Raw genomic sequence first — 12,500 nt, 5'->3', positions numbered from 1 at the left:
CTCCAGCTACTTATTCCACTGGAAAATCTTGATTTTGCAAATGCACACTTTGAAAATCCGTATCGGGGCACTTACAAGGCAAGATGCCAGAACTTTTTATGGAATATTTCTGGGCTGGTCCAAGATGGCTCCCTTCCAGTCTGTATCCGCTTCCATCCAATGGCTGAACAATGATAACAAGCATTTTTGCGACAACAACAAAAAGCATTTTGTAAAGGGTGTCAATCTGGGATAGAACTAGAATGACTCTATTAAGAGGAGTGGAGTGATGGTCCACTTAGGAAGCGAGAGAATCTGAGCGCACTGGTTCGAATCACGACTCAGCCGCTGATATTTTCTCCCCCTCCACTAGACCTTGAGTGGTGGTCTGGACGCTAGTCATTCGGATGAGACGATAAACCGAGGTCCCTGTGCAGCATGCACTTAGCACACGTAAAAAAACCCACGGCAACAAAAGGGTTGTTCCTGGCAAAATTCTGTAGAAAAATCGACTTCGATAGGAAAAACAAACAAAACTGCACGCAGGAAAAAATACAAAAAAATGGGTGGCGCTTTAGTGTAGCGACGCGCTCTCCCTGGGGAGAGCAGCCCGAATTTCACACAGAGAAATCTGTTGTGATAAAAAGAGAAATACAATACAATACAATACAATACAATACAATACAATACAGTAAATGTCCCTAAAAGACTCCACGGGAGTTGTTTCAGGGTCATCTTTAATGCCCACAAATGACTCCCCCTGGAGGGGCTTTCTAAGTCCTCTGTCTTCTTCACTCTTCGCTTTATGTGGATTGACATAGTAGTGCCCCAAAATGACCGCTAGAGTCGAAAAGAAACCAACCCAAACTGACCTATTAAGGAGTGTTTTCGGGACAAAGACGGGGGGTGAGGGGGTGTTTGGGTTGCCCAAAATTTTACTCCGCCATGTTTTCCCCCAGCCATGTACAAGGTTTTATGCGGAGTGACCTGGCAGTGCCTCAGAATGATCGCTTGAGTCGAAAAGCTACCAACCCAAACCGACTTATCAGGAAGCGTTTTCGGGACAAAGACTGAGGCGTGTTTTTGTGTTGCCCAAAATTTAACTCCACCTTGTTTTCCCCGGCCATATACAAAGTTATACATTCTGGTTGATGTTACTTTCTTTTTTATATCAAAGGAAGGGGAGTCTTCTTCTTCTGCGTTCACTCGTATGCACACGAGTGGGCTTTTACGTGTATGACCGTTTTTACCCCGCCATGTAGGCAGCCATACTCCGTTTTCGGGGGTGTGCATGCTGGGTATGTTCTTGTTTCCATAACCCACCGAACGCTGACATGGATTACAGGATCTTTAACGTGCGTATTTGATCTTCTGCTTGCATATACACACGAAGGGGGTTCAGGCACTAGCAGGTCTGCACATATGTTGACCTGGGAGATTGTAAAAATCTCCACCCTTTACCCACCAGGCGTCGTCACCGTGATTCGAACCCGGGACCCTCAGATTGACAGTCCAACGCTTTAACCACTCGGCTATTGCGCCCGTCGGAAGGGGAGTCATTTCAGGATGAGGGTCCGAGTCGTCCCAGGCTAACTCATGCTAAAGTCATTTCAGACCTATCACAGAAAAGCTCCATGCGTTTAGTTTGAGGGTGGGGTCATTCTGGGGCGTCACACCGGGCTCTAATATCTGAAGATGATTGCTATAGTTTTGACGCTAACTATACCGGTGTTTGCTTTATGAAATTAAAATAAAAATCACTGCACTGACCACGAGGGATCTGTGTTGGTATTGCAGTATGCCACTGCGCTGTCCACAAGAAGTGTCACGACAGAATTCTAGGCAAGTGCCCTGGCAGTGCCAAGGAAAGCAGGGAGACCATGGTGAGTTCTCGTTTTGTCTGGAACAATATGTGGGTCTTTGTCTTTCTTTCTGTCTGTGTCTGTTAATCTGTCGTCTTTAGTGTGTCTGTCTGTTTGTCTCTCTTTCTACTCTGTCCACCACCCTGTCTTCTCACTCCGATGTAAATATGAAGCAAGCAAGTGTGTGTGTGTGTGTGTGTGTGTGTGTGTGTGTGTGTGTGTGTGTGCGTGCGTGCGTGTGTGTGTGTGTGCGTGTGTGTGTGTGTGCGTGCGTGCGTGTGTGTGTGTGTGTGTGTGTGCGTGCGTGCGTGTGTGTGTGTGTGTGTGCGTGCGTGTGTGTGTGTGTGTGTGTGTGTGCGTGCGTGTGTGTGTGTGTGTGTGTGTGTGTGCGTGCGTGCGTGTGTGTGTGTGTGTGAGTGTGTGTGTGTGCGTGCGTGTGTGTGTGTGTGTGTGTGTGTGCGTGTGTGTGTGTGTGTGTGCGTGTGTGTGTGTGTGTGTGTGTGTGCGTGTGTGTGTGTGTGTGCGTGTGTGTGTGTGTGTGTGTGTGTGTGGCGTGCGCGCGTGCATGTCTTGTATCAATCTGTTTGTTTGCGTTTGTCTCAAATAGAGAAAACACGAACATTTTATTCATTATATACCATAAATCCTTATGAAGGGGTAGTGTGAAAAAACAGTTCATCGGTAGGTACACTTAACTCAACAAACAATATTACAACAACACAGGTAACGTATAACGGGCAGCCCGAATCTGAAACGCCTTGAACAAACCACACACGGCAAATTACTTGACAAGATCGTCATCATTCACAGAGATCATGAGCAATAATTTTATGAGTTTAAATTCAGGAGACGCAGACAGACAGACAGACTGGTTAATTAATGTAGAACGCCTTGAAAAAACATATAGCAAATGCTTCGTCAACACCGTCATCATTAACAGAGATCACGAACAAAAGGAGTATAAACTCAGAAGACAGACAGACAGGCAGATGGGTTATATGAGTATAAACTCAAAAGACAGACAGACAGACAGACGAACCGGTTAATTCCTGTGCTCTGTTATGCATGTGTGGGTGGTGTATGTGTGAATGTGTGTCTTAATGTTTTACATTTATTTGCTTATTTATCATCAATGTTGTCTTATTTATTTATTTATTATTATTATTATTATTATTACCTTTTTTATATATTATAATTATAATTTATTTATTCATTATTATTATTATTACTTTTTTATATTATAATTATTATTTATTTATTTATTTACTTATTTATGTACGCTTATAGTTGACTTCATCAAGTTTTTGCGCCTTTTTCATATTATTAGTAGTGGTAGTAGTTTTTTTGGTTTTTTGTTTTGTTTTGTTTTGTTTTGTTTTGTTTGTTTTTTTATGTATTTATCTATTATTTATTCACCTTTTTTCTCAAGGCCTGACTAAGAGCGTTGGGTTACGCTGCTGGTCAGGCATCTGCTTGGCAGATGTGGTGTAGCGTATATGGATTTGTCCGAACGCAGTGACGCCTCCTTGAGCTACTGAAACTGAAACTGTGCTGCTGCAGATGCTGACTGAACGGTTCAACATCAACGTCCCTCACCGCTTCAAGATCTACAACTACATGTCCCCCACCTTCTGCGACCACTGCGGCTCCATGCTGTTTGGCCTCTTCAGACAGGGCGTCAAGTGTGAAAGTAAGACCCGCACACCCCCTCTCCACTCCGCTCACGGTGCACGTGCTGCGTTGTCTGAGCGATCTTAGCAGCTCTAAGTTATTTATTTATCTATTCTTTTTTTTTTTTTTAACTCACTGAGTACGGCCAGTCCTCTCTTCTCCTCTACACAGACCCCTCGGATGTCCAGTGGGTGTCTGAATGACCCAACCTTTAGCTTCCGTCGTCAGAATTGTGGTATTCTTTGTCAACATTCACCTCTTCAGTATAAGAGCCTTCCGCTTGCAATATTTTGATGATGGTAACTGGGGTGAAACGCTGTTAACGTCGTCCTCTTTCGCCGTTCGTATGGAGAGAGTTAAGTAAGACCCACACACCCCCTCTCCGCTCCGCTCACGGTGCACGTGCTGCGTTGTCTGAGCGATCTTAGCAGCTCTAAGTTATTCATTTATCTATTCTTTTTTTTTTTTAAGTAAGACCCACACACCCCCTCTCCACTCCGCTCACAGTGCACGTGCTGCGTTGTCTGAGCGATCTTAGCAGCTCTAAGTTATTTATTTATTTATCTATTTGTATATTTATTCATTTTTATCGATCAATCGATCTGTGTGTGTGTGTGTGTTACAAAACCGGAGAGAAAAAATGGCTTAGTGTGTGTTTTTTTTTTAAATACTTAATGACAGATTTTATTCGGTGAGAGTGTGCCATAAAATAGCATATTTAATGTACATCCTTATAGTTTATAGTGCAGGAAAAAATAGTAAAAGAAAGACAGACAGGAAAAAGAAAAAAATGATTTAAGTTTGATTTCAACGAAATAAAATAATCTGAAATATAATTTTTTTTATATATATTAAATTGCATCTTTGCGTCGAAGCTCATTATTTTGGGGAACAGCACCTTGAACAGAACAAACAGATCAAAAATCAAAGTAAAAGAAAGTGAAAAAAATGAATCACAGCAGAGCAGAATAAGACAAAACAGAGGAAAACGCGCTACCTCTGTCATGTCTTCCTATCTTCTCCCAACAGCCATGCCTACATAAAATGAATAATTCAAGCCTTTTTTTGTTATTAAGCTAGCTTGGCGTGATACAATGCCCTAAAAAACGAAAGAAAAGAATTAGTGCGGAAATTCCATTTTTCAGACTGTGCTATTAACTTTTTTTTATAATTGTGTACGAAACAGAAAAATTGGAAATCTATATGACGAAACAAAAGAAGTTAATGAGACAAACAGCAAAATAGGATAACAAAAATAGAAATAACAAAGCGAAACCAAATGATTGTTATGTTAGTTTTGAGAAATGTGATAATTTTCGAAGCACAATGTAAAGTTACAACTTGATTTATTTCAGAGTCATGCCAATACTAAATACCAGACAACATTTTGATGATGCCATTTTGTTTGCAAAAGAATCGTAATCTATAAACACAATAAGTGACAAAAGAAAGAAAGAAAGAAAAAAGTCTAACAAAGGATATGCCAGATGCTATTTGGGAGATTTAAAGGAAAGGCAATGGTTGGGGGGGCATGGGGGGGACGCGGCTGGGGGGGGGCGGGGGGGGGAACATTTTCCTTTTGGAAGTTCCTTGTGTTATCTGGAAGGAAATGACATCATTGTCAGTAATTTGTGGACACTGCTGTGCAACGAGAAACATCATTGAGAGGAAGATGTGAACAAGCGTATTGTCTGTACATATCTTGTTATCCTTTTTTTCTTTTTTTTTTCTTTTTTTTTTTCTTTTTTTTGTTCATAGTCGTGGACTTTAAATTTTAAGTGTGTTACAACAAAAATGAAACAAAATAAATGGAAAATATATACTTTAAAGCAAGACACAGAGTATGGAAAGTAATATGTAATACAAACTAAAGATCTGATTTTATGAAAGCAGAGAAAAAGAACCAAAGTGAAAACGAAACTAAGCCAAATTCTCCGAAATGCACGTTGACTTACAACGCAGTGAATAAGCGAAAAAATTGAATCAAAACAAGTCATATCACATGCGTGCGTTAGTTTATGTGCGTGTACGTGTGTGTGCGTGTGTGTGTGTGTGTGTGTGTGTGTGTGTGTGTGCCTAACTGGTGTGCTGGGTTTAAGCCAAGACATCTGCTGCTGTTTCTTCTTCTTCTTTTTTTTTTTCTTTTTTTTTTAAATAAAAAATATAGTAAACATGGTGTAGCGTTTTGTGATAACTCCAGACACTTTGACACCGCCTTGAAACTGAAGCTCTGTGTGTGTGTGTGTGTGTGTGTCTGAGTGTGTGTGTGTGTTTGTCTGTCTGTCTGCCCGTGTCTGTATCTGTGTGTTGGTCTGTGTGTGTGTCTATGTCTGTGTGTTGGTCTGTGAGTCTCTGTGTGCGCGTGTGTGTGTGCATGCGTGCGTGTCTGTGACTGTGCGTGCGCGCGTGTACAAACGTTTTCGCAGTGTGTGGCATCAACTGTCACCGCCGCTGCCAGAACCTGATGCCCAACCTGTGCGGGGTGAACCAGAAGATGCTGGCGGAGGCCCTGCAGCAGGTCAAGATGTCCTCAGACCGCCGCAGGCCCATGCTCAACACCTCCGCTGTTCCCGAGGTGAGCCGTGTGAGATATGGGAGTGAAATGTGTCCGGGGGTGGAAGAATTGAGGGGGGTGGGGGTTGGGGTGCTGTTGGCGATGAGATTGGTGGGGTGTTTTTGGGAGAGTGTGTGCGTGTAAGGGGAGTAGGTGTGTGTGTGTGTGTGTGTGTGTGTGTGTGTGTGTGTGTGTGTGTGTGTATATATATGTGTGTGTGTGTGTGTGTGGTGAAGTTCGAAGGTATGTAAGTGTCTGTGTGTGTGTGTGTGTTTGGCTTTGTATTTATGAATGTATGCGTGTGTTTATATGTGTTTGTGTGAGTGTGAGAGCGCGTTAATTCTTATACTATCAGGTGAATATGGTCAGTTGACTTTCTGTTACTTTGTAATGCATAAGTATGTTGGGTTTTTTTTTATATTCATCCTTCCTGTCGGGGCCGGGAGGGGGTGAGGGAGAGCGTGTGTAAGGAGGGTGAGTGTGTCTGTGTCTGTCTGTATGTGTATGTGTTGAGGTTGGACGGAGGTATGTGTGTGTGCATGCATGAGTGTGTGGGCGCACGCGTGTGTGTTGGGGTTTGGAGCTGGGGTGTGTGTGTATACAAGTGTGTGTGTGAGTGTGTGCGTTGCTTTTTAAACTATGAGATGAATATGTTCAAATGACTGATTATTTCTTGTACAATCCTTGAGTATGTTGTAGAAATTTCTCGTTCATGCCCAGCTGTGCTTTCTGTCTTCATCTTGCATGTGCCTGCATGCGCATGTGTGTGTGTGTGTGTGTGTGTGTGTGTGTGCGTGTGTGTGTATGCGCATGTGTGTGTGTGTGTGTGCGTGTGTCTGTATGCGCATGTGTGTGTGTGTGTGTGTGCATGTGGCTGACCCATGCTCAACAACGCATTTCCTGAGGTGAGAAGTGTAGTCAGTTTGTGCGCGCGTGCGCATGTGTGTGTGTGTGAGAGGAAGCGGGGGTGATGGTTGCGGTAGTGTGTGTGTTGGGGGGGGGTGAATGTGTGCAATTGGGCGGTAGTGTACGGAGTGGTGATGGCGGTGTTGATGGTGTATGCGTGTAATTGTTCTGAAACGAATTTCATGCCACACAACGTGGCCTATTCTCAGTCTGAACGACATCACAAGAAAATCCTACAACTTCGTTAACGCACATATGTGCGTCGCTGACTCTCTAAAATGAGAGAGGACGCACTACAGTTTACAGGCAAGGGAGTCCGCGGGACGCACTGTAAAATCATCGTCAATCGAAACGTGAACGGGCACGGTCAGACAACAGCGCACGCTTCTCGTTTCACTAGTTTTCTGTCGGCATCGTATCTTCGCGAAATCGGCGACTCCTGCAAAGTTCATTACTTTCGTTTTTTCTCCCTTTACAGAAAACTGTTGCCCATTTCCGGTACGCTCACAACGAGGCTTGTCGGGTATTCTGTGAAACTGTTCAAAATCAAAATGCCTCCGCTGTCGTGTCTTGACGATCCAAAACGCAAACAAGACAAAAAGGCTGAATGTGTATCAGCCGACGTCGATCAAGCAGCTTAAAAAGGGGGTGGATCTCTGAAAAAGAAAAGCTGCGCTTACCAATGTTCATGGGAGAAAGAAATCAATGGCTGCACTACGATGAAGACACACATGTAATGAAGTGCAGAACGTGTGAAATTCGCAGTCAGGTCGTCGTGCAACTCTCGAGAAATAAATGCGTTTTTGACCGGATCGACAAACTTTCATACGCCGTCCTTGTATGGCTTTATCGTTTTCAGTGGTTCACTTCTTTCACTCTTTCTTTCTCACTGTGTGCATGTGTGTGTGTGTGTGTGTGTGTGTGTCTTGAGGATGGTGGTGGTGAGTGGTGTGTGCATGCGTGTGTCTGTATTTGCATGTTTATCTATCTCTCTTATTTGTGTGTGTGTGGGGGGAGGGGGTGTCTGTGCATGCGTATCTCTCTCTCCCTCTTTCTGAATGAGAATGAGTGTGAGAGAGTGTGTGCGTGTGTGTCTGTCTCTTTCACTCATTCAATATGTGCCCGTGTGTGCATGTGAACTGATTTTAAGGCAGTGTGCGATGTGTTTGGATGTGCATTCTTCACCTGCGACTGTCTGGACTCACTAGAACCACATGAGGCTCCCTAAAATGTCTGAGTGGGAGTCCTGTGGACTCTCTAAGCAAACCAACCGTAGGAAGCCAATACCATCAAAACCAACCCTAACATTTTGCTTATATTATCAAGATTCTCACGACAGAAAAGGTGCACACACGATTCCCAACCCATTTATGTATCCTTTCATTTCTTGCATGGATATACAGGCTTCACAAAAAGTTAAGGACCACTTGGAAACTTGCTCAGTTTTGATCTTACGGACGTGGCGAAATGATGCTGGATTTTCGGCAAACAGATATGTATGCAGCCAATGTAAATGGGCACCACTCCTAATCAGAGGTGCTGTCATGCATGTGCACTTCCATTTTTAAAAATGAAAAAGCACGGCTATCGTATATAAACCACTAAATAACAATGAACAATGAACAAATGTTTTATTGAGGGTGAACTGGATAAGCTAAAAGCTTCTTTACACCATGCCCTCAAAATTCGGACACTGTAGACAGTAACAACAACAACAACAACAACAAAAGTTAAACACGAAACATAAAAAATAACGTGGAATATAACTCAGTCATAAACACACACACGCGCGCACATACGCACCGACATTTTAGCTGAAACATCGATATTCTAAAATGCAGTTTTCAAGCCGTTCATCATGCACGTGTGTCTGAAACAGCCATCAACGTGTATTCAGTGAGAGGCCAACAGATGTCCGTGTGCAGCCTACGTATCTCTCACGTTTTTGACGCATACCCAGATTCAAACACTCGACTGTTGGCCGCCGTTCTTTCTCTGTCTCTGGACCTTGCAATTGGAATGAACTTCCTCTTTCGCTTCGTCAAGTCTCCACACTCAGCTCTTTCAAGTCTGGTCTTAAAACCCACCTCTTCCCAAAATAGCCTCCCTTGCCTGCCCTTCCTTGTCTTTAGTTTCTACAGTTTTAGAGTTATGCATGCGTGTGAATGACTGGTGCGAAAGCGCTTTGATTTGTCTCTTCACAAGATTCAGCGCTATATAAATACCATTATTATTATTATTATTAGTTTATCCAAGCTTACTTGCCATATGAAAGTCCTTAACTTTTGGGTGAAGTCTGTGTATCAACGTAGCATGACACACGCGTTACATTGACATGCCTTGCGGCTCGACACAGGAGCAGGAGCAGGAGGAGGAGCAGAGTGACGAAAGCGACGAGGACCAGGAGCAGTCTGATGAAACCTCCTCCAGACAAAAGTTCTCCCCGGACGATTTCAACTTCCTCAAAGTCCTGGGCAAAGGCAGCTTCGGCAAAGTGAGTGTATGGTTGTTTATGTGTCTGTCTGTGTGTCTGACTTTTTATCTATCTCCGTGTCTCAGTTGTTGTGTTTTTTTTGGTTTTGTTTGGTTTTAGGGTTGTTGGGGTTTTTTCTTGGAGAGGGTGGGTGGGGGGGGTTGTTTGTTTCTGTCTCTACCTTTTTGTGTGTTTGTCTATCAGCATGTCTGATCCATTATGAACATGAATGCTATCCTGTCCTACCCTGTCCTATCATGTTCCATGAAGAACACGAATCCTGTCCTGTCTGTCATTACTCTACCCTGTTGCTTAAAAGACGTGGATCCCATTCCGTCCTGTCCTTTTCCATGGAAGAAAACGAATCATGTCCTGTCCTATGCTTTTCCTCAGCACTGTGTATGAACTAGGTATATATGGTATTGTGATTTTTTTTTATATTGAAAAAAACAACAACAGTAATTCAAAATAAATTTTCAACAACAAAGGTATTGATGTTAATGAGACTGTGCATTATCATTATTTTCAAATCCCCTGTTGGCGAAATGTTTTTAAATTCTGCTGAAAGTTGTTTTACTATTTTTGTTATTACATTATGTTTGTTCTCCTAAATATTATATACTCTTTTTATTTGCTTGTGTTTGTTTTTTGTTGGTTTTTGTGTGTGTGTGTGTTTTGTTGTTTTTTGTTTTTGTTTTGTTTTTTGTTGTTGTTTTTTTGTCTGTTTGTTTGTTTGTTTGTTTCATATCAGTGATATTAAAGATGTAAAATAAAACATTCATTCATTCACTCATGGTGTTACTTTAGACCCCCACCCAAAAAAAAAAAAAATATATATATATATATAAAAATTTTCAAAGGATCAAGAACCTGACAAAATGGAAGTCGAACACACACAAAACAGCAGTTATGTCTAACTGGACTGTGATACACACGTTTTTAATCCTTTCACCAGTAACAAGAAATTATTAACAACAGCTTTAAGCGATCTTTCAGGAAAGCGAGATACAAAGGGCTTTAAAAGTCTCTCATTCAAAACGTATGAATATGTGTATGAAAGTGGATTTGTCTTGCAGTATTTTGCCATAGGACAACACATGTTGTCGTGGGTTCTTTTTCAGCGCGCCAAGTGCGTGCTGCACACAGGACATTGGTTTATCGTCTCATCCAAATGACTAGACGTTCAGTTTGATTTTCAAACTTGGGAGAAAGGGATTCGAACCCAGACCCTCCCGGATGCTGTATTGGCAGATAAGCGTCTTGACAATTCTGCCATCTGTCCTTCCTTCCTGAAAATTAAAAACTTCCTGGCCACCTTCTTGGAGTGTTGACAAACACCTGTTCTAACCCTCTGTCATTGTTCCATGATGGGCAGGTGATGCTGGCGGGATGAACTGTGAACAAACTGCTTTTCTGCCGCTAACGGTATGATTTCTCCGTGGTTTTGCAGGTGATGTTGGCTGGTTGAATTGTAAACAATCTCCTTTTCTGCTCCTAACAGTATGATTTCTCCGTGGTTTGCAGGTGATGTTGGCGGGATGAACTGTGAACAAACTGCTTTTCTGCCGCTAACGGTATGATTTCTCCGTGGTTTTGCAGGTGATGTTGGCTGGTTGAATTGTAAACAATCTCCTTTTCTGCCCCTAACGGTATGATTTCTCCGTGGTTTTGCAGGTGATGTTGGCTGGTTGAATTGTAAACAATCTCCTGTTCTGCCCCTAACAGTGTCACTGCTCCGTGGTTTTGCAGGTGATGTTGGCGGAGCTGAAGAGCAGCGGCACGTACTACGCAGTGAAGGCCCTGAAGAAGGACGTGGTTCTGGAGGATGACGACGTGGAGTGCACCATGATCGAACGCAGAGTGCTGGCCCTTGGATGCCGCCATGCCTTCCTCACCCATCTCCACAGCACCTTCCAGTCGCCCGTTAGTTTCGGGGGATGGATGGAGGAATGGATGTTTCTTGAATAAAAATGCTAATCTATGTTTGCACATTTCTTCTGTCATTGCTGCTGTGTGCACGTATCAGATGAATGGTATAAGGACAAGCCCGGAGCTTCCTTTTTGAGGAAGTGTCTGGGTTTGTTCCAATGTACCTTTTATTGACCTGTGTGCAAGCTGAACTGGTTGAGTAAACAGCATTGACTTGACTTGAAATTGTGTCCCTTGAACATGGAGAGAGTTACCACTCTTTATTGTTTATTGATGTAGTGAGGGTTTGAGAAGGGTTGCAGGGAGGAAGGAAGTGAGGCAGTATGTGGAAGGTATCTCTGTGTGGGTTTGTGTTGTGTGCGTGGAGGGAGGTCAGACTACAGGGAATAGGGACTTTGGTGTGTACTGTGTGTGTGTGTGTGTGTTTTGTGTGTGTGTGAGTGTTTGTACGTTTGTCCGTGAGTGTGTGCATGTATGAATGAGTGTGAGTACGTTTGTGTGTGATTGTGGGGGGGGGGGGTGAGTATGTGTTTGTGGTGGGTTGGGTGGGAGAAGTTGATAGTCTGATACAACAATGTGCACACGGACGTTTTGGGGGGAAGAGGACTAGAATGGCGAGGAAAGCGAACAGAGGCCAGATCTCTGTGTGTGTGTGTGTGATCACTGCGTTTACATTTGAGTTCCCACGGGTGTATACGCACGTGCAAGACAGAAACTAATTGTTTGGGTTTTTTTTTAACTGAAAAAAACCCTTTTGTTGCAGAGTCACCTGTTCTTTGTGATGGAGTTTCTCAATGGTGGAGACTTAATGTTTCACATACAGCTCTGCGGCAAGTTCGATTTTCCCAGAGCACAGTGAGTCACGGAGAGTGTCTGTGTGTGTGTGTGTGTGCATGTTTGTGTGTCTGTGTCTCTGTGTGTGTCTGTGTGTCTGTGTCTGTCCGTGTCTCTGTGTGTGTCTGTGGAAGTGTGTGTTTGCATATGTGCATGTGTCTGTGGAAGTGTGTGTGTGTCTCTGTGTCTCTACATGTGTGTATGTGTCGAATTGTGTGTGTGTGTGGGGGGGGGGGGGGTTCTCAAGGCTAAATGATGATCCATGCATTGCAGAATGGATTGCGTGTTCATT

The 12,500-nt window shown here is 43.2% G+C and overlaps 1 protein-coding gene across 4 annotated transcripts in view; it reads left to right on the top strand.

The window, feature by feature from the left end:
* LOC143284535 (protein kinase C delta type-like) overlaps positions 1-12,500 on the top strand; it is a 72,884-nt gene that overhangs the window by 44,436 nt on the left and 15,948 nt on the right. For 2 of the 4 annotated variants that reach the window (XM_076591278.1, XM_076591277.1), the window contains exons 7-12: positions 1,777-1,862; positions 3,402-3,531; positions 5,939-6,087; positions 9,329-9,466; positions 11,195-11,368; positions 12,138-12,229. In XM_076591278.1, the coding sequence (XP_076447393.1) occupies positions 1,777-1,862; positions 3,402-3,531; positions 5,939-6,087; positions 9,329-9,466; positions 11,195-11,368; positions 12,138-12,229 (769 nt within the window). The remainder of the gene's footprint in view (positions 1-1,776; positions 1,863-3,401; positions 3,532-5,938; positions 6,088-9,328; positions 9,467-11,194; positions 11,369-12,137; positions 12,230-12,500) is intronic. The other 2 variants (XM_076591280.1, XM_076591279.1) reach the window with 2 other exon arrangements.

Source organism: Babylonia areolata, chromosome 8 (assembly GCF_041734735.1).
Source record: "Babylonia areolata isolate BAREFJ2019XMU chromosome 8, ASM4173473v1, whole genome shotgun sequence".
NCBI classification, from domain to species: domain Eukaryota; kingdom Metazoa; phylum Mollusca; class Gastropoda; order Neogastropoda; family Buccinidae; genus Babylonia; species Babylonia areolata.
Note: the sequence above shows the minus strand (reverse complement) of the source record. Positions and strands in the feature narration are given on the sequence as shown.